Source organism: Choloepus didactylus, chromosome 5 (genome assembly GCF_015220235.1).
Source record: "Choloepus didactylus isolate mChoDid1 chromosome 5, mChoDid1.pri, whole genome shotgun sequence".
Classification (NCBI taxonomy): Eukaryota; Metazoa; Chordata; class Mammalia; order Pilosa; family Megalonychidae; genus Choloepus; species Choloepus didactylus.
The window spans coordinates 134,828,077-134,854,305 of NC_051311.1; the positions used below are offsets into that span (position 1 = coordinate 134,828,077).

General features: G+C 38.0%; 1 protein-coding gene across 2 annotated transcripts in view; it reads right to left on the reverse strand.

Annotated features, from left to right (window-relative positions):
- Positions 1-26,229, reverse strand: part of C5H7orf31 (chromosome 5 C7orf31 homolog) — a 99,235-nt gene that overhangs the window by 58,997 nt on the left and 14,009 nt on the right. For both annotated transcript variants that reach the window (XM_037837527.1, XM_037837526.1), the window contains exon 3: positions 15,915-16,091. In XM_037837527.1, coding sequence (XP_037693455.1) covers positions 15,915-16,091 — 177 coding nt within the window. The remainder of the gene's footprint in view (positions 1-15,914; positions 16,092-26,229) is intronic.

The following is a 26,229-nucleotide window of genomic DNA, read 5'->3' on the forward strand; positions in this document are numbered from 1 at the left end:
GAAGCTGAGAGGACTGCCAGATGTTTAGCGAGAAACACACCAGGAGAACCAAGCAGGGAGCTGAGAGAAGCTAAGAGAGACAGAAGCCAAGAGACATTTTGGATAAAGTCATTTTGAAATGGAACCTGGAGCAAAGGACCAGCAAATGCTGACCATGTGCCTTCCCAGCGACAGAGGTGTTCAGACGCCACTGGCCTTTCTTCAGTGAAGGTATCCTCTTGTTGATGCCTTAGTTTGGGCACTTTTATGGCCTTAGAACTGTAAATTTGCAACCTAATAAATGCTCTTTATAAAAGTCTATCCTTTTCTGGTATTTTGCATAATGGCAGCTGTAGCAAACTGGAACATCCACAAAAATAGAAAGGATTTTAAGAGGATACTATGGGCAGAACCTAAGATGGCGGCTAGGTGAGACAGGACAAAAAACACCTTCATGAAAAATACTAGATAAAAGCCAGAAAGTGACCCAGAACACCAGTTCCCAGTAATGCACCAGCCAGACAAGGTCTGCTAAATCCACAGGAACCGTGTGCTTGGTGAAACCGGGAGTCTGCATTCTGAAACGAGTGAGCCAGCTGAAAGTCTGGCAGCCATGCTGTGGTGTGGGGAAACCATGGGTTGCTGTTTGGAGACAGGCTAATTCCTTTAAAAAAAAAGTAAAAAAAACCCGGGAGTGGCTGCGGTTAAGACTGTGAGAACTGTACAGTGAAGCAAGGCAGGAGTGGGCTGTGCCAACCTCTTGGTGTCTGGCATAGAGGACAGCCCACTGCTGAGTGCCTCAGGGCCAGCGGGGCAGAGGGGACCTAAAAGGAGAAAGAAACTGTGCCCCTTGCAGTCATCGCCTCGGCAGGTGGGGGACGTTCCAGGCCCGACCCACAGCCCAAAGCTGTGCCAAGAAACCCAGTGTGACAGGGAGTTTTTCCCACAGCACCGCACACATGCCACAATATTGGCCGTGGACAGTGGCCTTTGGTGCACCCGCAGCTGGTTGTCCCGGAGCTTGGAAGGCGGAGCTGTGTGAAAAGGGGGAGATTAACATGCCCCATTCAGTCATCTTGGCAGCGGGCTGGGAGCACTCCTGCACAGCCTGGCGGCCCAGGGCTTGCTTCCCTGACAGGGCGGCATACACTTGTGACATGGCACAGCCTTCCCTCAGCAGAGGTCCTGGAAGAGCACGGCTGAGGGGGGGACCTGCTTGGAAATCCCAGGGACCCTATGCAAATGCCAGGGACTTGTGGGTCAGCAGCAAAGACAATCTGAGGCAAGACTGAAATGAAGGCTTAGACTCTTGCAACAGCCTTAAACCTCTGGGAACACCTGGGAGGTTTGATTATTAAAGCTCTCCTGCCTCCCTAACCATGCAGACACACACCCCACATTCAGGGAGGACAGCACCAACAACACACCCCAACTTAGTGCACCAACTGAACCCCACAAGAATCAGATCCCCACACATTACAAAGACAAAGTTGGGGAGAACTGACTTGAGGGGAATAGGAGACTCGCGGACGCCATCTGCTGGTTAGTTAAAGTGTACGCCACCAAGCTGTAGATCTGACAAATTAGATATCAGTATTTTTTATATCTGGAAAGAACTCTATCAAGTAAAGCAAATGCCAAGAGGCCAAAAACAACAGAAAATCATAAAGCATATGATAAAACCAGACAAAATGGAGAACCCAAACCCAAACACCCAAATCAAAGGATCAGGAGAGACACAGTACTTGGCGCAATTAATCAAAGAATTAAGGACAAATGATGAGAGCATGGCACAGGATGTGAAGGACATGAAGAAGAGCATGGCATAGGATATAAAGGACATAAAGAAGACCCTAGAAGAGCATAAAGAAGAAATTGCAAGAGTAAATAAAAAAATAGAAGATCTTATGGAAATAAAAGAAACTGTTGGCCAAATTAAACAGACTCTGGATAGTCATAATACAAGATAAGAGGAAGCTGAACAACGACTCAGTGTCCTCGAGGACCAGAGAATGGAAAATGAAAGAACAAAAGAAAGAATGGGGAAAAAAATTGAAAAAATCAAAATGGATCTCAGGGACATGATAGATAAAATAAAACATCCAAATTTAAGACTCATTGGTGTCCCAGAAGGGGAAGAAAAGGGTAAAGTTCTAGAAAGAGTATTCAAAGAAATTGCTGGGGAAAACTTCCCAAACCTTCTACACAATATAAATATACAAAGCATAAATACCCAGCGAACTCCAAATAGAATCCAAATAAACCCACTCCAAGATATATTCTGATCAGACTGTCAAATACTGAAGAGAAGGAGCAAGTTCTGAAAGCAGCAAGAGAAAAGCAATTTACTACATACAAAGGAAACAGCATTAGACTAAGTAGTGACTACACAGCAGCCACCACAGAGGTGAGAAGGCAGTGGCATGACATATTTAAAATTCTGAGAGAGAAAAATTTCCAACCAAGAATACTTTATCCAGCAAAACTCTCCTTCGGATTTGAGGGGGAGCTTAAATTTCTCACAGACAAACAAATGCTGAGAGATTTTGCTAATAAAAGACCTGCCCTACTTCAGATACTAAAGGGAGCCCTACCAACAGAGAAACAAAGAAAGGAGAGAGGGATATAGAGAAATTTAATAGACATATATAGAATATTACATCCCAAATCACCAGGACACACATTCTTCTCTAGTGATCACGGATCTTTCTCCAGAATAGACCATATGCTGGGACATAAAACAAGCCTCAATAAATTAAAAAAAAAATTGAATTTATTCAAAGCACATTCTCTGACAATTAGAATACAAATAGAAGTCAATGGAATACAAATAGAAGTCAATAACCATCAGAGACTTAGAAAATTCACAAACAACTGAAGGGTAAAAATGAAGGGGAGATGAAAACATTCCTGGACAATCAAAAGCTGAAGGACTTCATCACCAGTATATCAGTCCTATAAGAAATCCTAAAGGGAATTGAGCAGGCAGAAAGGAAGGGACACTAAACAATTGACTGAAACCAGACGAAGAAATAAAGATTTCCAATAAAGATCACATGGTAAATATAAATACCAATATTACTGTATTTTTGATTTGTAACTCCACTATTTACTTCCTACAGGATCTAAAAGACATAAAGTGTAATGATAAATCAGTGGTTTTGGACTCAATGTAAAATATGTAATTTTTGACAAGAACTACATAAAGGTGAGGGAATGGAGGAGTACAGGAACATAGTTACGTGTCCTTTTGAAGTTAAGTTGGTATCAAAGAAAAACAAGATTGTTATAGATTTAAGAGGTTAAATTTAACCCCCACGGTAAATACAAAGAAAGTATCAGAGAATATGACCATAGAGATGAAAAGTAGAGTATGGGTTACGAGAAGTGGGAGAAGGGGCAATGGAGAGTTAAGAAATGAGTGTAGGGTTTCTGTTCAGGGTGAAGGGAAATATTCTAGTAATGGATGGTGGGAAGGTGATAGCATTGCAACATTCTAAATGTGACAATCCCACTAATGGAATGCTAGGAAGGGGTTGGAATGGGAAGATTTAGGCTGTATATATGTTTGCCCAATTGAAAAAAAAATAGTATAAATAGATAATGACAATTAAATGTCAAGGATGATCCTGGATGGGATCTGAGGATGGAGGAGAGGAGGCTCAAAGAAACACAGTCGGGACATAAGAAAGGAAAAAAAGGAAATATAGAACGTAAGCTTTGTATCAATGTTGAATTTCTTGAACTTAGCTGCGCTTAATGGGATTGCATAAAAGAATGTTCTTGTTCATGGGAAATCTATATGTGAATTATATTATTTATTCAAGGATGTGTGCAGCTTGTTCTCATATGTTCAGAAGACAGAGCAATAGAAGATGGATGACAGGGAGGGAGGCAGAGAGGGAGAGAAAGAAAGAAACAGTGTGATGGGATGTTAAAGTTGGTGGATCGGGGTATCAGAGGACAAAGGTCAGGGTATGCTGGAGTTCTGTGTATGGGGTTTGTATTGTTTTTGCAACTGTTCCTGTAAATTTGAATTTATTTCAAAATAAAATTAATAAAAACAATAAGAGGATACTATGAACATCTGTATACCAACAAATTAGGTAACTTGGATGAAATGAACAAATTCCTAAGAACACACAAACCATGTAAACTAACTTAGGAAGAAATTGAGGATCTCAACAGATCAATAATAAATAAAGGGATTGAATCAGTAATGAAAAACATCCCAACAACGAAAAGTCCAGGACCAGATGGCTTCACTGGTGAATTTTAGCAAACATTCCAATCTTCAAACTCTTCCAAAAAATTGAAGAGGAGGGAAAAGTTCTTAACTCACTCACCCTAACACCAAAACCAGGTAAAGAGGCCAGAAGGAAAGAAAACTACAAACCAATATCCCTTATGAATATCAACAAACTGAATCTAGCAGCACATAAGAATTATATACCATGATCACATAGGATTTATCCCAGGTATGCAAGGGTGGTTCAACCTAAGAAAATCAATTAACGTAATTCACCGTATTAAAATAATAAAGGGAAAGAAACCCATATGATCATCTCAATTGATACAGAAAAAGGCATTTGACAAAATCCAGCACCCCTTCTTGATAAAAACACTTAGAACTCTAGAAATAGAAGGAACTTCCTCAACATGATAAAGGGGATACATGAAAGGCCCACAGCTAACATCATAATGGTGAAAATTTTTCCCTCTAAGATCAGGAAGAAGACAAGGATGCCCACTGTCACCAGAGTAGTCCACAGTGTACTGGACATTTTAGCGAGAGCAATTAGGCAAGAGAAAGAAATAAAAGGAATCTCCATATCAGAAAGAAAGAAGTAAAATTTTCCCTATTTGCAGATTACATGATCCTATATACAGAAAATCCTGAAAAATCCACATCAAAGCTACTAGAGCTAATAAATGAATTCAGCAAAGTGGTGGGGTATAAGATCAACATGCATATATCAATAGTGTTTCTATACATTGGTGATGAACAATCTGAGGAGGAAATAAAGAAAAAAATCCATTTATAAAACCAACTAAAGGAATCAAATATCTAGGAATAAATTTAACTAAGCACGAAAAGGAGTTGTACAGAAAAAAACATTAAGTCTTGCTTAAAGAAATCAAAGAAGACCCAAATAAGTGGAAGGCCTTTTGAAGCTCATGGATTGAAAGACTAAGTATTGTTAAAATGTCAAGTCTACTCAAAGCAATTTACAGATTCAATGCAATCCCAATCCAAATTCCAACAGCTTTCTTCGCAGAAATGCAAATGCCAACCATCAAGTTCATATGGCTAGGTAAGGGGCCCCAAATAGTCAAAAACATGTTGAAAAAGAAGAATAAAATTGGAGGACTCATTGATTTTAAAACTTACTGCAAAGTAAGAGTAATCATACATTGTGGTACACAAGGACTGACCGATAGCCAATGGCATTGAATTGAGAGTTCAGAAATAAACCCTCATATCTTGGCTTACTGATTTTTGACAATGGTACCAAGTTCACTCAATCTGGAAAAAGTAGTCTCTTCAACAAATGGTGCTGGGAAAACTGGATATCCATATGCAAAAGAATGGAGGTGGGCCCCTACTCACACAATATACAAAATTTAACTCAAAATGGATCAAAGACCTAAATATAAGAACCCAAACTCTTAGAAAGCATAGGGAAGCATCTTCAGGACCTTGATTTGGCAATGATTTCTTAGACTTTACACCAAAAGCAAAAGCAAAAAAAAGTAAATGGAACCTCATCAAAAATTAAAAACTTTTGGGCATCAAAGGACTTTATTATGAAAGTAAAATGACAACCCACAGAATAGGAGAAAATATCTGGAAACCACATTATTTGATAAGGGTTTAACATCCAGAGTACATAAAGAAATCCTAGAACTCAACAACAGAAAGACAAACAACCTGATTAAAAAATGGACAAAAGACTTGAATAGCCATTTTTCCAAAGAAGATAAACAACTGACCAAATAGCACATGAAAAGGTGCTCAACATCATTAACTATTAGGGAAATGGAAGTCAAAATCACAATGAGATAATCCACTAGGATGGCGACTATTAAAAAAATGGAAAACAACAAAAGATTTGCAGATAAAGTGGAGAAACAGGAACACTCATTCATCGTTGGTAGGAATTTAAAATGGTGCAGCCACAGCGGAAGACAGTTTGGTGGTTCCTCAGAAGGTTAAGTATAGAATTACCCTATGATCCAATGATTCTACTTCTATATACTGTAAAGAAATGAAAGCAGGAACTCAAACAGATATTTGAGCTCCTTTGTTCATAGAGGCATTAATTACAATTGCCAAAAGATAGAAGCAACCCAAGAGTCCATCAACAGATGAATGGATAAACAAAATGTGGTGCATCTATGTAATGGAATATTATTTAGCCATAAAAAAGGAGTGAAGTTCTGATATATGTGACAACATGAATTAACCCTGAAGACATCATGTGAGTCAAAAAGGACATATATTATATGATCTCACTGATATGAAATAATTAGAATAAGTGAATTCATAGACTCAGAAATTAGAATATAGATTACCAGGTAACAGGGTGAGTTAATTCTTAACTGGTACAGAGTTTCTGTTGGAGGGGGTGGTGGAAATGTTTTGGTAATGGATTGTGGTGATGGTAGTACAACATTGTGAATATAATTAACAGCCTTGAATTATATATTTGGATGTGGTAAAAAGGTAGAAATTTTAGGGTGTTACTGTGAGGATAATTCACAGATTTAAATAATCAGTAAGTTGATTGCATCTATGGCTGATTATATCTACAATCAACTATGAGATTGCCTTCAACAATGAGAGAAGTCTCATTCAATCTGTGGGAGGCCATAAAACGAGAACTGATGATTTCAGGAGTCAAAAGGGAGAATTTCCACCTCTACTTCAGCCAGCCAGCTTCTCCTGGGGAATTTATTGAAAGCCTTTTGGAGTTCTTAGCTTGTGGCCTGCCCTAGGGAAGTTGGTTTTGCTCATCTCCACAGTCGTGTAAGCCAATTCCTATAAAAAATTTCATAATGTTTACATAATATATACATACATATATTATATCTCCCGATGGTTTTGTTTCCCTGTAGAAACCTAATACAGTGCCAAATAAATTTTGAACACCCACTCTATATTTTTATGAGGCTGCTCTGTGAATCTCAGCTACTCAATGTAGATTCGAAAAAATTTGCTTTCCCAGACTCTGAGAAGAGCCCTGGAATGGGAGGGCTATTTGTACCCCACAAGAATGCTTACCTGAAGAAACCCACTATTGACAATGCTCGAATTAGGGAGATAATTGATCACTTCTGTGAATGTCAGTCAGGCTTTCTTTAGTCACTTCAGTGCTTGCTTAGTGCTTCATAAACAAAGTCATCATGGGGCAGAGACAGAAGTTATCAGTGGACTCAGCAACATGAACTTCTCTGCACCAAAGCTGACCTGGCTACTGTCACATTTGAGTCTGTCAGCAGAAGTGACCAACTTGAGGCACTTAGGTTCACATATACTGTGTGTATTAGCCACCTGGTGGTAGGTTGATTTCATCGGACCCTTTCCATCATGAAAGAGATGATTTATCCTCAGAGGACTAGAGACTTTTAAATACGGACATCCCTTCCCTTCTCACCATGTTTCTGCCAGCAACATCATCAGTGGACTTACTGCATGTCTTATTAACTGTTATGCCATCTTAAACAATATTATTTTTTACTAAAGAACTCAATTTACCACAAAAGAAATAAGGTAATGGTTGAATTAAAAGCATTCACTGGTTTTTCTTACCATATTTTTAGAAGGGTATGATGGCTTATTGAAGATTCAGTTATGACTGAGTGTTATCCTAAAGGGGGGGGGGCATATGCTCTGAATCAGTGGCCAATAAATAGTGATTTCCCTATAGCCAGAATGCATGGGTCTAAAAACCAAAGGGTAGAAGTGGAAGCGATTCCTCTCATTGTTGTATTTACTGTTACACTTGACTTTATATTTACTTCTTTCCCAGCAAGAAGGGTTCTGTTGGTTTAGAGGTCAAGGAAGAAATGTTTCCATCAGGGGTCTCAATGAACTGGAAGCTGAACTGATGATGTAGTAATTTGGGGTTCTTTATGACTCTGGACAACACAGACAAGAAAGGATTTTACCAGTAGCCTTGGAAAACTGATCATCATTATCAAAGGAAAGAGGATTGGTGCTACACAATGATGGGTGAAAGGAGTAATTCAGGAACCTGAGGAACCTTTTGGACACTTCCTAGTATTGCTTCCAGTGGCACAGAGTTAATGGAATACTCTGACAGCCTCAAATAGGCAGAACCATCGAAGGCTTAGATTTCTCAGGAACAAAATATTGGGTCACCCCCACCCACCCATCCTGCCCAGGTTAACGAACTTCTACCAGTTGAGGTATTAGCTGAGGGCAAAGGAATTTGGAATGGGTAGTGGAGGAAGGAAACGCTAGCACCAACAAAAGCCCTATGACTGGTTGTAGAAATGAGGACTGTAGTTGCTTCCCATATTTTCCTCTTTGTTGTGACCTGAGTACATATATGTACATACATATATATATGTACAAACTTACTATGTAAAGTACATTTATATTGTTTCTGTTTTTTTTTTTCCTCTCCCTTTTCCTTATTATTTCATATAGGGTGGGCTAGTGATGGTTAACTCTATTAAAGTATATAAGTTTAGACTGTCTGAATAAGATTACGGCTGAACTAGACAGAAGTGAACACCACCCAGAGATCCTTGGAGCGGGATGCAGGCAATGGTGGGATTTTGGGTCTCTGCTTTTGGGAAGGTGAGAGCATTTTCATCTGTATGAAAAACTGTCACAGTTTCTTATATTAGAGTAGCAGTTCTCAAATTTTGCTGCATGTTAGAATTACCTGGGGGATCTTGTTAAAATGCAGATTCTGTTTCAGTAAATCTGGGGTGGGGTCCAAGATTTTGCATTCACCATTTCCCAGGTGATGCTGATGCTGGTGGTCCATGGACCACATGTTAAATAGAAAAGCACGCTGTTGCTATTGCAGTCTACAGTGATAAGCGATGGCCATTCATAACTATCTAACATCTTTACAATACTGTGTCAGTTTGAATGTATTATGTCTCCCAAAACGCCATTATCATTGATGCAATCTTGTGTGGGCAGACGCATTAGTGTTGATTAGATTGTAATTCTTTGATTCAGTGTTTCCATGAAGATGCGACCCACCCAACTGTAGGTGATAACTCTGATTAGATAATTTCCATGGAGGTGTGGTCCTGCCCATTCAGCACGGACCTTGATTAGTTTTCTAGAGCCCTAGATAAGCTCAGACAGAAGGAGCAAGCTTGCCACAGCCAAGAGGGACACTTTGAAGAATGCACAGGAGCTGAGAGAGGAACTGCAGCTTACAGAGACATTTTGGAGATGGCCTTTGAGAGCAGACTTTTGCTCCAGAGAAGCTAAGAGAGGACAAATGCTCCAAGAGCAACTAAGAGTGACATTTTTGAGGAGCTGCAGCCTAGAGAGAAACATCCTGGGAGAAAGCCATTTTGAAACCAGAACTCGGGAGCAGACGCTAGCCATGTGCCTTCCCAGCTAACAGAGATTTTCTGGACGCCATTGGCCATCCTCCAGTGAAGGTACCCAATTGTTGATACCTTATCATGGACATTTTATGGCCTTAAGACTGTAAATTTGTAACCAAATAAACCCTCTTTATAAAAGCCAATCCATTTCTGGTGTTTTGCAAAACAGTGGCATTAGCAAACCAGAACAAATACCCTCCTTATATTTTGCAAGTTTCCCACATTTTGAACACCTCACTTCCCCAAGGAGAATCCAGAAAATCTACTTCCTAGACTCCCTAGCAGTCAAGATGTAAATGTGTGACCTACATTCTGTGAATCTTCTACATATGTACTAGACTTCAATTTGATTTGATGCCTGTGGGCCATTTATAGTGCTAATTAGGTAGAAGAAGAGGTGTCGAGTATTATTAGCAAAGACCCTTTTCTTGATGAGACCATTCCTGGGAGTGAGTCTGGATATTATTCCTAGAAATTTAACAATTAGTCTTTTTCTCTAGCCCTATTCTCAGTTTCATGAGCTAACCTAATACCTTCTAATAAATCCTCTTAAACTAGCCAGAGTGGATGCTGTTATTTGCAACTAAAAATCATAACTTATGATTATGGTAACAATCATAACAATACATAACAAATGAATAACCTCTGAAATTAAATTTTCATTTTAAAAAGAACATAGTTTATTGGAAAAATGAACTTTTAAAAAAGCAAATGTAATTTAATTTAAATGAGGTAATGTCTATAAAGCACATAAAATGTGTGGCATACAGAAGTACTTGATAAATGCTACTGTTTTAAAAAGAGATTGTTTTATTATTTTTATGGAAATGGCACATCCTCATTATAAAAATTTGTGTAATTACAGAAAAGTACACGCACATCCCACACTATGTAGACTGTGAGTCTAGATATCTCTCTAGAAATCAATGTAAGGAAGTAAGCATGGAGAGATGGACAGATACAGTTAGAACTAAAGTTTCAAAAATAGGTTCAAAGTTCATGCTATTTTTAAAAAGAAATTTTTTTAAAAATTAACTTTTATTATTATTCAACAGATAAAAAAAGAAAAAGTGAAACTGAAGGAATTTCTGAACTATAGATACATATCTCTTTACTATATAGATAAATAGTTCTAAAAGATCTGTGTAAACTTAAGAAAAGTTTATGAAACATTTAAGATGTTGGAGTCATTTTTCAGATAATATTAACTCTCAGGTATGAAAGATAATAAACTCTGCTACATTTGCTTCTGCTTCCTCTCCCCAATCTATTTATTTGTTGAGATAATCTTTACTTTGCCAGGGTTTATTACGTTTACACTGTCCTACAACAATAACCTAATTATTTGAATGAATTCAATGCCCACCATTCAGTACTCATCCATTTCATACTCAGATGGATTTAATGTTCACCATCAGCCCTTTCATCACAACTTCTCTAATCTTGAGTTCTTTATTTTGATTGTTTTGGTTTACTAAATTTTACTGTCAGGTGTTTTTTTCTTTAAAGAAGGGTTTTCTGGGTACCACAAATCCTAAAATCTCTCATGCTTGAGATGTCTGCCTGTAGTCTTTATGACTGATTGACAATTTTGCTGCAATAATATCTTTGGGTTATATTCTCTTTCCCACAAAACATTGAAGCTATTCTATTGATTCACACTGCAGAAGCTTGAAGCCAACCTCATTTTTCCTTCTTGCATATGATTTGCTTTTCCTGCCTGAATGCCTGAAGAACTTTTCTTTATGAATTGAATAATGTAACCAGGTTTTAGTTCAATATCAATAGTTCTATACCAGTTTTTCCTACTATATGACATGTCCTTTTGATCTTCAGATTCAGTTCTTTCTTAATTTCATGGAATTTTCTTGGGTCTCTTATTAATACTTTTTTTCTGTTTCATTTCTCCACATTTGGGCCATCAACTTTCCTTATGGTTTATACACTACCTTTATCCTTCATATACACTGTTTTTTTCCTTTTTATTTGCTTTAGTGTCCTTACCTTTTTCTCTGCCTTGTTGTCATTATACCAGTATGTCAATTTTCAGTCACATCTATTCTATTTCTTGCTTTTTTTTAACTAGATTTTTTAACAGTGATTCTGTGTTGTTTTCCTCACTTTTTTCTTAGCCCTGTGATCTCCCCTTTCATAATATTCTATTGTTTAATCATCTTGTCTTTGAGCTCTTGTTTTACTAGATTCACATATCTATTTTGTCCTTTTATAGAGAATCTGCTTTTAATTCCTGGATTGTGTTTTTCTCCAGATTGGCTTCTTCATGTGTTTTCTGTATGCCATATATTTTTCTCTTTCTTTCCCTGTTTGCAGAGTTGACTTGCCATTTGTTTTCATATTACATGTGTTTAATTGGGCAGCTCTGTCCAAACCCAGCTATTCGTGATGATAAAGTGTGGGTGAATTTTCCTTGATACACTCATCTGAAACTCAACTGCCTTTCTGTCCTTGCCACAAGCTTGATGACTGAATACTGCTCTATCCACTTTTCTTTAGCCTGATGGAAGGGAGATGGCAGAAGGGAGGTGCTCAGGGAGTGTCATATAGTGCTCTGGGGGTCTTGGCATTGCTGACTCTTCTAAGATCCTATTAAATGTCCTGTTACAGGTTCACTTCTTCCAGTTAGGGAAGTATATCCTGCTCATGGGCTTCTGCTCATTCCCTGAAGTCAACCCAGTATTCTGGAAGAGTACAATCCTACAGAATTTCATCTCTCCTGAGATCTTGCTGTGTTAAAATAAGAGCTGCTACTCTGTAGGGTTTTTCTTTATTAACAGGATTACCTATTTACTATTTTAATTGTCTCTTCAAATTAGAGAATTATCAGGATTTTGTAGACTCACCTTGCCTCAATATGGGGATGGGTAATTAGGCACAATGCCTCTCAATGGTGGTGTTTACTCCTCCACCCCTAACACTTCCAGGAGGAGTTTGGAAATATGTGAGTGGTTTTATTTGGTTGTCACAGTAAATGTGGGACAATACTGGTATTTATCAGTAAGGTCCCGGGAAGCTAAACTTGCAATATGTGGTACATAGAACTGTCTTGTCCCAAATGACCCTTTGGGAAATGTTAAGTTAGGATATGGGATAAACTGCAGAGAATTTTGTTTGTTTCCTTGGCTGCCACTTATTAAAATTAGTGACATAAGGTTTTTGTTGTTTGGTTGCTGCTTGTAAATTTTGGTATTTGTTTAAGTTTTTAGGTGTCATGAGAGGGATTTTTGTTATTTTGCTTCATATGGTTATATTAACCTTCAAGTATTATTATTATTGTTATTATTATTATTAAGCACTATTACCAGGAACTTCAAAGCATTCTTTAGTTCACAGACCATTACAGATCTATTTAACAGCTTTTTAGCATTCAACAGTATCTTAAAGGAGAGACCTTTTTCTTAGACAAAAGTGAAAATTATGCCTTTCAACTAAACTTATAAAAATGGATGTTGATGGAGGTGAAAAAAAAGTTATAAATTTTCATTGCTTTGTGACTTCATTCTTCTAGTGAGCGGATGCTTAAATAGGTGATGATTGCCCTTGTTTTGAACTGTTAAAACTTTCAAATTATGAGTACGTAAATATTACTAACGTTCCTTTAGAAGAGTTTCACTTAGATATATTTCTGTCAGGAAGAGTCAGGAGGCATTGATGTCTCACACTGGATGATACTGACATTGCACTGGAACCCATGTATGGAAATACAGAGAATCACATTTCTCTTCTAAGCCATGCTTTTGTGACTTCCTAACCCGATGTATTGTAGGACACCTCATCTAGACATTTTCCTGAGAAGCAGTACTTTTAAATTTCGAAGTCTGAAACTTTTTACCAAAGTGTTGGTGGGGCAAGGGAGTGATGCCTGCTCCCTCAAGGAGTGGGATGAGCATGTGACACCACAACACCTCAACTGAAAATCCCATCCAGGAAAGTGGCAGGGTGTGAACTTTTATATGGACTAGATGAAGCTTACCAGTCACAGAGTTGTAAAATATTCTGTTATTTTGTTTAAAAAGCTCTTTACAGAGAGAAAGAAAAATATTGTGATAGAAGGTATACCCACTTAGGAAACAAGATAAATCTATTTCATAGTTTGCCATGTAAACTGTACTGTTTCACAAGATAGGGTTTCATCCTAAAAATATTTTAGAGAGATAAATATGGCAAAATGATAACTTTTGTCATAACAGGGCATACAGAGAACAGAATACATTAACCTACATTTTTGGACAAGAATGACTGGAATTCTAATTGATACAAATATTTCTCTCCCATGCTGTAGGGTTGCATTCAAATAAGAGACCAAACACACACTTCTCATTTCAGGTTGAATTTCCTTTAAGAAATTAGTCTTTGGTTTTCTTTTTACCCACTATAATTCTGTATTTTTCTACTTCTTTTGTATATTGTGCATTTTTAATACGAATTTGGGGGACAACAGCTGTAAACTCCATAAGGAACTATTCCCCAGTATCTAGAACAATGTTTGCTATACTTAAACTGCCAAATAGATAAATGGATGGAAGGCATGAGAGTAAATGAATGAAGGAGTAGATGAAAATAACTTGGGCTTAGAGTAAAACAGATCTGGAGTTAAATCCCTGTTCCACAATGTTATAATTGTCTGACCCATGGTAAGGTTCTGAATCTCTTGAGGTGTCAGTTTATTCATGTGTAAAGCGAAAACAACATGCACTTTACAAAGATACAACAAATTATATTATTTTAGTAAGTAAGTTCTAAACCAAAACCACCTGTTCTAGTTTGCTAATGCTGCAGAATGCAAAACACCAGAGATGGATAGGCTTTTATAAAACAGGGGTTTATTTCGCTACACAGTTACAGTCTTAAGGCCACAAAGCGTCCAAGGTAACACCTCAGCAATCGGGTACCTTCACCGGAGGATGGCCAATGGCGTCCGGAAAACCTCTGCTAGCTGGGAAGGCAGCCGGCGTCTGCTCCAAAGCTCCGGCCTCAAAACGGCTTTCTCCCAGGACGTTCCTCTCTAGCAAGCTTGCTCCTCTTCAAAACATCACTCCCAGCTGCACTCTCTTTCTTCTTTGAGTCAGCTCATTTATATAGCTCCACCAATAAGGGCCCACCCTGAATGGGTGGGGCCACGCCTCCATGAGAACATCTCATCAGAATCATTGCCCACAGCTGGGTGGGGCACATTCCAAGCAAATCCAACCATCACCAAAACACCTGCCCCACACAAGACCACAAAGATAATGGCATTTGGGGGACACAATACACTCAAACCGGCACACCACCCCAAACCATCATGATGCCTAAAGAACTAAAGTATGGGTGAATCCTTCTTGATACACTCATCTGAAACTCAATTGCCTTTCTGTGGCAATTAAAAAAAAATCTGTTGAGTAAATACATGAACTTGAGGTCCTCACTATCTATCATGTATCGGTGTTTAAATCTTTGCTGTAGGATGCAGCCTGTTAGGCCTTTCCATTTGTGTCCTCTGTATTGCTTTGCTTAGGCTGCCAATAAGGTGCTGGCTGCCACATGTCCCTATTGTGAATGGTTCTGTCTCTAGCTGCGTGTGTTCTTCCTATTTATTTCTTTAACTGCTTAGAATTAAAACAAACAACCTGGTTACACTAGATTGTTAGTAACCAGGTAACCAAGAATAGTAGATAAAGCAGGAGTAAGTAGGCTCTATGTGAGGCTTGATCAATTCTGCTCTTAGTAAATTTCATAATCTAGCCAATAAAAGTGTAGTGACATTTAATTTGCTGTTCAGATTTTTTGTTGTTGTTGCTTTCTCTTTGGTTTTAACCTGTATTTTGAATAGAGTTGCTGAAAGAGTGACCTTAAGACATATAAATTATAAGTGAAATAATTTAATACCTGAAAATAATGCACAGTAGATTCTAATGACTATAATAAAGATTGATGAACAGATTAGAAAACAAAGTTTCAAAAACCAAGAACATGTGTACAAATTAGGCTAACTATTTACTCAAGTAAAAATCATTTTAATTTATTATCTCTCTCAGGAATATTTCCAATTAGTTTTAGATAAGATGAAATAAGCAAGGGAATTAAATTAATAAAAATTTTTGATCACACTACTTTACCATTTCTAAGGACAGTACAGCTATAAAGATATTCACAAAAACAGATTTTCAGCTGACTTTATAACTAGAAACTACCAAATTTGTTTTTCTGTCTTTTCATAAATAGTAAAAGACATAAGGTTGAATGCAGAATTAAGTTAACAAAGGACTCAAGAGAAATAAAGAAAAATGGATAATAAAAACCTCTATGTAAAGAGCAGAAAGGTTACTTACCTTGGCCAGGTTTCTCCACCAAACCCATAATGCTGATGTCCTTTGCCCATGACACAAGGAGGTTCACATTTTGGCCTGTGTTCCTCCGGGAGTGAAAGTGGTATCATTCCACCATATTCCCTTTCAGCACCCCATGGAAGCCTACATTGTTGGAGTGACTCCCTGAATTCCTGATACCTGTGAAAAAAGAGAGATATTTGAAATAATTTCAGCAAAACTAAAATTCCTAAAGCTTCATAATTATCTTGTATCATATTTTCAGAACACAGATAAGATTCTCAGGGCGAGGTAGATTATAATAGATAATGGTTCTTTAGGCATCATGATGGTTTTGGATATATAATGTATAAAGATATAATTTGTAACAAGTACAACAAAAGATGAGGGGATGGAAGGGAATAGGCTCAGATGCTGGTTAGCATTTTTTAGAAATATTATTTTTAAATAATGCATATACATTGTTTTTTAGGCAATCTTATTGCACAATTAATAGACTACAGTAAAGGGTAAACATAACTTTTATATGCACTGGGAAACCAAAAAATTGGTATGGCTTGCTTTATTGCATTATTTGTTTATTGTGGTGGTCTGAAACTGAACCTGCAAAATCTCCAAGGTATGCCTGTATAAAATTGCCATGTGACCCAGCAATTCCACTTCTAGGTACATGCCCCAAAGCAGGGGACTCAAACAGATATATGCTGATCGATGTTCACAGCGGTATTATTTACTATTGCCAAAAGATAAAAGCAACCCAAGCGACAGTCAACCAATAAATGGATAAATAAAACGTGGTATATACATACAATGGAATATTATTCAGCTATAAAAAGGAATGAAGTTCTAAAACATGCAACAACATGGATGAACCTTGAAGACATCATGCTGAGTGAAATAAGCCAGACACAAAAGAACAAATATTGTATTATCTTACTGATATGAAATAATTAGAATAAGTAAATTCATAGAGTCAGTAACTAGAATACAGGTTATCAGGGGCCAGGGTAGGGGTAGGGAATGTAATGTTAATGCTATACTGGTATAGAGTTTCTCTTTCAGGTGATGGAAAAGATTGGGTAATGGATGATGGTGATGGCAGCACAACATTGTGAATAGAATTAACAGCACTGAATTAAACATCTGAATGTGGTTAAAAGGGGAGAAATTTTAGGTATATACATGTTATTAGAAACAAATTTTAAAAAATCCATAGAACTGTACAATACAAACTGAATCCTAATATAAACTATTGACTAGTGTTAACAGCATAATTATAATAAAATTGTTTCATCAATTATAACACAGGTATGACACTAATGCAAAGTTTCAGTAATAGGGAAAACTGTACATGAAGGGGATATATAGGAACTCTGTATTTTCTGCATGATTTTTCTGTGAACCAAAAACTTCTATAATTAAAAAAAAAATCCTGAGGGTTAGGCCCAGTAATCTGTTTCAGCAAGCCCACCAAGTGCTTCTTATGCATGCTAAAGTTTTAGAAGCACTATCATCTCAAGGGTTACCTTCTGTAGAAAGCAGGTGTCTAACAGTCCCACCCCTCATAATAGTACCATTCAGTGGGCTGGAGACATGGGCATTTCCTGAATTGCCTGGTAGGTCTTAGTCTGATTTTTTTTTTTATTTTTATTTTTATTGGGATTGTTCAGATACCATACAATTATCCAAAGATCCAAAGTGTACAATTAGTTGCCCCTGGTACCCTCATACAGCTGTGCATCCATCATCACACTTAATTTTTGTTCAATTTTTAGAAACTTTTCATTACTCCAGACAAGAAATAAAGTGAAAGATGGAAAAAAAAAAAAAAAAAAAAAAAGGAAAAAAAAAAAAAAAAGGAAAGAAAAAGAAAAGGAAACTCGAATCCTCCCATATCCCTAACCAACCCCCCTCAATTGTTGACTCATAGTGTTGGTATAGTACATTTGTTACTGTTTATGAAAGAATGTTGAAATACTACAAACTGTAGTATATAGTTTGCAATAGGTATGTATTTCTTCCCTATATGCCCCTCTATTATTAACTTCCAGTTGTATTGTCATACATTTGTTCTGGTTCATGGAAGAGTCCTCTAATACTCGTACAGTTAATCATGGACATTGCCCACCATAGGATTCAGTTTTATACATTCCCATCTTTTGACCTCCAACTTTCCTTCTGGTGACATACATGACTCTGAGCTTCCAGCTTCCACCTCATTCATGCGCCATTTGGCACTGTTAGTTATTCCCACATTTTGCTACCGACACCTCTGTTCATTTCCAAACATTTAAGTTCATCCTAGTTGAACATTCTGCTCATACCAAGCAACCACTCCTCATTCTTAAGCCTCGTCCTATATCTTGGTACCTTATATTTCATGTCTATGAGTTTACATATTATAATTAGTTCTTATCAGTGAGACCCTGCAATATCTGCCCTTATGTGTCTGGCTTATTTCACTCAGTTTATTGCCCTTGAGGTTCTGACATCAACTCATTTTTTTTTTTAAGATGGTTTTGTTCACTCACCATACATTCCATCCTAAGTAAACAATCGATGGTTCTCTGTATGGTCACATATTTATGTGTTCACCACCTTCACCACTATCTATATAAGGGCATCTACATTTCTTCCACAAGGCAGGAGGGAGTGTCAAAGAAGGTAGAGAGGGAAAAGAAAGAGGAAAAAAATGACAGCTAGGAAGCAGCAAAAGGAAAAGTAACCTTAAATCAAAGTAGGGTAAAGAGTCAGACAACACCACCAATGTCAAGTGTCTAACATGCCTTCTCTATCCCCCCCTATTATCTGCATTTACCTTAGTATATTGCCTTTGTTACCTTAAAGGAAGCATAACACAATGATTCTGTTAGTTAGTCTCTAGTTTACATTGATTGCATCCCTCCCCCAATGCCTCCCCATTTTTAACACCTTGCAAGGTTGACATTTGCTTGTTCTCCCTCGTAAAAGAACATATTTGTACATTTTATCACAATTTTGAACACTCTAGATTTCACCAAGTTACACAGTCCCATTCTTTATCTTTCCTCCTTTCTTCTGGTGTCTCACATGCTCCCAACCTTCCTCTCTCAACCAGATACATAGCTATCTTTGTTCAGTGTACTTATATTGCTGTGCTACCATCTCCCAAAATCGTGTTGCAAACCACGCACTCCCATCTTCTCCTATCACTCTGCAGTGTTCCCTTTAGTATTTCCTGTAGGGCGGGTGTCTTGTTCACAAAGTCTCTCATTGTCTGTTTGTCGGAAAATATTTTGAGCTCTCCCTCATACTTGAAGGACAGCTTTGCTGGATATAGGATTCTTGGTTGGCAGTTTTTCTCTTTCAGTATCTTAAATATATCACACCACTTCCTTCTTGCCTCCATGGTTTCTGCTGAGAGATCTGCACATAGTCTTATTAAGCTTCCTTTATATGTGATGGATTGCTTTTCTCTTGCTACTTTCAGGATTCTGTCTTTGTCTTTGACATTTGATAATCTGATTATTAAGTGTCTTGGTGTAGGCCTATTCAGATCTATTCTGTTTGGAGTACACTGTGCTTCTTGGATCTGTAATTTTATGTCTTTCATAAGAGATGGGAAATTTTCATTGATTATTTCCTCTATTATTGCCTCTTCCCCTTTTCCCTTCTCTTCTCCTTCTGGGACAGCAATGATATGTAGATTCTTGTACTTTGTTTCATCTTTAAGTTCCCGGAGACGTTGCTCATATTTTTTCATTCTTTTCTCCATCTGCTCCTTTGTGTATAGGCTTTCAGGTGTTTTGTTCTCCAGTTCTTGAGTGTTTTCTTCTTCCTCTGAGATCTGCTGCTGTATGTTTCCATTGTGTCTTTCATCTCTTGCGTTGTGCCTTTCATTTCCATATATTCTACTGGTTGTTTTTTTGAACTTTCAATTTTCTGCCTTACATATGCCCAGTGTTTTCTTTACAGCCTCTATCTCTTTTGTGACATATTCTCTAAACTTTTTGAATTGATTTAACATTAGTTGTTTAAATTCCTGTATCTCAGTTGAAGTGTACGTTTGTTCCTTTGACTGGGTCATAGCTTCATTTTCCTTAGTGTAGATTGTAGTTTTCTGTTGTCTAGGCGTCTGACCTCCTAAGCCACCCCAGTTAGATTTTCCCAGATGAGAAAAGGCTCAGGTCACAGAATGAGGTAATATTTCAGTATCCGGTTTCCCTGATGGCTTTTCTTAGAGGATTGAGACACCTGTGCTTTTCTGCCCAGCAGGTGCACCTGTCAGCCTGTCACTGCCTGTGTAAGAGGGTGTGGCCTGTGGCTCTCCTCCCCCAGGCTTTGGGGTCTGGTTCCGGAAAGACAGAAAGATGGGCAGTAGAGCTGGGCCCCTCCCTTTCCTCTTGGGAAGCTATGCCCCCTCCAGAGATGTCATTTGCATATCAATAAGTTCTTTGTTTCTGTGACTCTGCTGATTAAAGTGTTTTGATTTTAAAATGGCTGAGGCTGTCTTTACTGCAAAGCACTGCAGGCTGAGAACGGCTGAAGTTTTCTCCACAGAGAGAGAAAGGGACAGAAAAACTCCCAGGTTCACCCATCAGCCAGAGATAGCACCCTATCCTCTGGGCTCCCCGTCCTGAGACAGATATGTCCCCCGACTCTCCCAAGGTCAGTTGTCACCAAAAGCCTCTGTCTGCTTGTTGAGGATCCACTGTCTGTATTGAGCAGTTAACATTAAAACCCCACTTGGAGCTGGGCTGAGAGAGTGCTGCTCTCTAGCACTGCGTGGCTTCCGTGAGGGAGGGGCTCCTGGCTCTCGGCTCTCAGCGCGCAGGTCCGCAGTTTTACTTACAGATTTTATGCTGTGATCTCAGGCATTCCTCCCAATTCAGGTTGGTGGATGATGAGTGGACAGTCACATTTGTCTCCCCGCTGTTATTCCAGGTTATTTACTAGTTTTTTGGTCATTTATGAATTGTTCCAGGGGGGGACTAACAGTCTTCCACTCCTCTCTATGCTGCCATCTTAGCTCCTCTTCTAGTCTGATTTTAAAAACTGTTAGCTCAGAGGATTTTCTCTGCTTTTTCTTAACAAGGGAACAAAGGGCAGGGACTCTTATCTTGTGTGCTGTTGTAACTGTGCTTTATCCCAATGCTGGGCATATTGGAAGTTAGGAGTATCTGTTGAATGTATGCATGAGTGAATGAGCAAGGCCAAAGAGATGGATTTGTTTTCTGGACTGCAGGCTTTGAGAGTAAAGAAGTTATGGCTAATAGGGGTTTGAAGATATATCTAGTATGGTATGATGTGGACTCCACTTCCTGAACCCCAACTGTTGAGTGAACTTTACTTGTTCACAAATGCTACGTGTGGATGAAGCCTTTGGAGGAAACTGAGGAATGACTGAGTTTTACATTTGGGTCAACATGATGTCGAACAGAAACAGCCTAAGTAGAACCAGGAACCTAGAGTCAGAAGTAACCGTGAAGGATTTGCCCTTATGAAGCTCATTACTACAAAGGAGAGGCTAAACCTGCTTATAATTGTGCCTAAGAATCTTCCCTTGAGTACCTCTTTGTTGCTCAGATGCGGCCCTCTTTCTCTAGCTAAGCCAACCTGGCAGGTGAACTCACTGCCCTCCCTACTATGTGGGATCTGACTCCCAGGGGTATAAATCTCCCTAGCAACACGGGATATGACTCCCGGGGATGAATCTGGACCTGACATCATGGGATTGAGAACATCTTCTTGAACAAAAGGGAGATGAGAAATGAAACGAAACAGTTTCACTGGCTGAGAGATTCCAAATGGGGTTGAGAGGTCGCTCTGGTGGACATTCTTATGTACGATATAGATAACCCTTTTTAGGTTTTAATGCATTGCAATAACTAGAAGTCAATACCTGAAACGATCAAACTGCAACCCAGTAGCCTTGACTCTTGAAGACAACTGTATAACAGTGTTGCTTACAAGAGGTGATAGTGTGATTGTGAAAGCCTAGTGGATCATACCCCCTTTATCCAGTTATGGACGGATGAGTAGAAAAATAGGGACAAAAAACTAAATGAAAAATAGGGTGGGGGGTATGATTTGGGTGTTCTTTTTTACTTTTACTTTTTATTCTTATTTTCACTTTTTCTGGTACAAGGAAAATGTTCAAAAAATAGATTGGGGTGATGAATGCACAACTACATGATGATACTGTGAACAACTGCACACTTTGGATGATTGTATGGTATGTGAATATATCTCAATAAAATTGAATTTAAAAAAAAAGAAGTAACCATGAAATTAAAGTGCCACTCCTATTCCCACCCTGGATAAATTTGAGGGAAGGCTTTGGACTTCCACAAGGCATGAAATAAAGATTTGAGCTGAATTTACCCACATTTTAAGGGCTGAGACCATACATTTATGTCCTGTGTATGAGACCATACATTTATGTCCTGTGTATGGCTGCTTTCATTCTACAAAGGCAGAGTTGAGTAGTTGTGACAGAGACAGTAAAGCCTAAAATACTTATTATCTGGCCCTTTACAGAAAAAATTTGCCAACCTTTGCACTAGCTAGTCATGGGGTGCTGTAGAAAGGATGGCATTCAGCTCTCAGACATCTGAGGCTCCCACCAGCTATATGACTATGATCAATAGACATGGTTTGGGTGATGTGACAAGTGAAAAATATTTAAACACATTTGATTAATGACAACCTAAGCTTTAATATTTAAGTTTGTAAAAGTTACATTTAAATCGTAAATGAGTCCATTTCTCAACATCTTACCCCCATATAGTACATTCTCCCAGAAAGATAAGCAAGTAGAAAATGTTAATCAATCATTTGGGTTGGCATCCATCTAAAGCTGGTAAGTTGCAGGAAACCACTTAAAATAAAAGGCAAAGCATACATAAGTCATGTTTCTCTTTTACTTTAGGGGCTCATGTTTTCCCCCTTAGCTTTAATACTAACATCATTTTATAGAAGGAGCCAATTAAAGTAGATATTGAAGTGTTAGGATTAACTATTTTTAAAGCTTAAATAAAACACATCTCCATAACAAAGAGAATAATAATCAAATTATCAGTACTGCAATCTATAACCACCGAAAATTAAGTATTTACTTGTTTTTGAGAAAAACACCATTCTCTCTGGATGAACCAATATCTTGTTTAAAGTCAATTTACAGAGTTGCAAGCACCAAATCCCAAACTCAGGGGGCTGAATTTAGCTAATAATTACTGGAAGGCATGATTAAAGGAAAGCTCAGAACAAACAAAACCCTTAGTTTTTAGTTGGCAGAGAACTAACTTTAAAGAAGAATGTTCAAGAATCAGAAAGCAACAGAGTGAATCCAGAAACAAAATGGGAACTTGCAATGAAATCTATAGCAATTCTCAAAGCACTTCCTTAATTGATAAGTTGTTTGCCTAATGAGCTAAAGAAGATAGCTGAATGAGAAAAAGACACAGTGATGTGTGATGATTTTGAATAGCCACTCATGCCAAGCTTAAATTTTTAATGGAAGAATCACGAAAGAATACCACCCAAGAGGATACCACCCATTTATATAAAATAGTGACTACTGTACTTGTTCCAAATATTACAAGTGAATAAAGTAACTGAGGTATAAAGGTTAACTTGCCCTTAATCAGTGGGTAAACCAGAACCATAATTCTGATTTTCTTTTCTGTTTTCAGCTTTAACAGCTTCCTGTAACCTGTTAGCACAATGTTTCTAAAAATAAGCTGAAAAACTTTTTGAAAATGCAGAGTCCCTTGTCCCACCTCAGACCTACTGAGCCAGAATGTCTAGGGTCTGGGAAATCTGTAGTTTTAGAAAGCACAGTTGATTTTGATGTCTACAGATCAATGCTGGGTAACAATGGAGCCACATTGTGTTGCCTATTCTGGGAAAAAAAAAAAAAGGTAGGTTGATGTAAGGGAATCATTTTGCATCACCTTTAAAATTTAAAACACATTATAACATGTTTTTTTAAAAAGATGCCCCTTTAAGGAAATACATGTTTAGAAAATTAAGCTGCTGAGAGCTAACATACATCAGAACTTATGATCATCTTTACAACTGTGAAAGGTAATACCTAAAATTCAGGGTTTTCTTGTTTGTTTTGTTGTTTTTGAGAAATTTTGAGGTAGGGGTTGAGACCCACGGACACTGAATCTGGTCTGAAGAAGTCAGCTTCAAAACAACGAAGCAGAGATATTGTCATTATCTTAATGACACTTTCCAGAGTAGTTCAGAAGAATAAAATTGAGAGAAGAGAGAATCTTCATTCTTGTAGCTGTCCAGCTGCTTTCTATGAGGTGAACTGGGAATTAAGAGGAGGGGTTCTTAATTAAGAGAATACATGATCATCCTGGCTTTTCCAGTCTGGGGACTGTGAAAGGAAAGAATTCATATGGAAAAAAAGGGAAAGCAAGTTTCAGTTATTAGGAGCCAGGAACCTGGTTGTACCTAGGTATTGCTTCACATGATGACTTCTTAATAGTTTACAGGTAGCTGAACATCTCTTATATTTAATTTTATAGACAATCAATGAAAAGGAGTATTTTCTCAAAGTTGCTTCTCTTAAATTTCATGTCAATTAAAGAGTTTTGGGGACAATCACTAACAATAGGACCATTTAGGTACAAAGAACCCAAATTTCAGTGAAAAGCTTTAGATAATGCTTTCAAGGGCACAGTGAATTCAATCATATACGGCAATTCAAAAGTCCAAATGGATTAAAATAGTCAGATAACAACGACATGGAAGGTAGACATCTGTTAGTTCTGTCTGTCTGGAACCCCCTTTAATGCTAACAAAACCATCTTGCTTTTGGAGAATCACCCTGCCCCCTCTTCACTCCATGCGTTTGGATGGGGCAGAGCTTCCAGGATGGACCTATGGCCCAGGCCTGGCCAATAAGAGCCTCATCTCCATGCCTCAGTGAATGGTTCAAGGATGGGCAAATGCCCTAAGGTAAGCTAATGAAAGTGCTCTCTAGAGTTTCTTCTTCCATTTTCCTTTTTCCCTGGACTTAGAAAGCTACCAAATGTAAGGCTAGAACTGCTAGCAGCTGTTTTTTGTCACTATTTGGGAAGACACTGCCCAAGAAAAAAGCCAACACAGGAAAGCAGAGCAGAGAGCTGAAGACAGTCCCAATTCCATCATACTTACATGAGCCAACAAGGGAACGTTTTGCTTAGCAGTTTGAATTGGGTTTCTGTTACTTCCAACAAAAAAAAAAAGCCCTAATAAAACCAGAAAGTTTCCAAAGTAAACATAATAATAATGAATTCCTGGTCAGTGATATGAAAATTAATAATTGAACAGAGATTTGGAAGAGGTAAGGAAGGACTACAGAAGAACATGTTAGGTAAAAAGAGTAGATGATAAAGATGTAACCCTACATGCCTGTTAGGGTGGCCTGGAAAGGAGGGAAGACCATTCATTCAGATGTTTTGGAAACAAAGATGAATACAAAGTCCCTGCACTGAAGAAGTTTATGTTTAGCACAGTGGTTGTTAACTTAATGTGCATATGAATTTTTTGGTCAGCCTGTTAAAATGAAGACTCCTAGAACCCAAGCCCAAAGACTCTGATTCGATAGGTTTGGAATAGACCAAAGAATCTGCATTTTAAACAAATGATGTGTAAAACATTGCTTTGTTGGAAGAAACAATGCAATTGAGAAGGATACAACATGGTGTCATAAATGCTGGTATGGAGCATGAACAAAGTATAGGGGAAGCACAGAAGTGTTCTCTAGGGTAGTAACTCTCAAACAAGGTGTTATTAGAACAATGAGAGAGCAAAGCCTGGAGTCATAGATCTCAGGAAACTGTACAAAACCTATTTTATTTTATTTAGTAGCTACAATTATCACTAAGAATCCCAGGTAAACATTTATCATTTGAGGTGTCAAAGCAAAAAAACATTAAGAATCACTGCTTTATTAGTCTTCGCTCGTAAACAAGTGGCAGTGACCAAGTAAGTTCTTCAAGAAAAGAAAGCCTGGAAATCCTACTCAGCTATCCTGGAAAAGTGGGGGAAGCTGTTGACATGATTGCTCAAAAGGCTTTTAATTGGAACTACTTTAAATCCTATGATAAAGTATGTAAATAGATAGTAGAGGCAAAAGGAACTTTAGAATCTGGTCCAACTCTCTATTTCACAAATAAGGAAACCACCAGCATAAATCAATTAGCCAAGAACTCAAACTAGAAATCTTCAAGCTTAGATTCTATTTCTGTTGCATCTAAGCTCACTTTCAGACTGATATATGCCATTTCACTTCTACTTGCCTCAGCTTCTATGCAAAAGGGAGAAAATAACTTTTTGC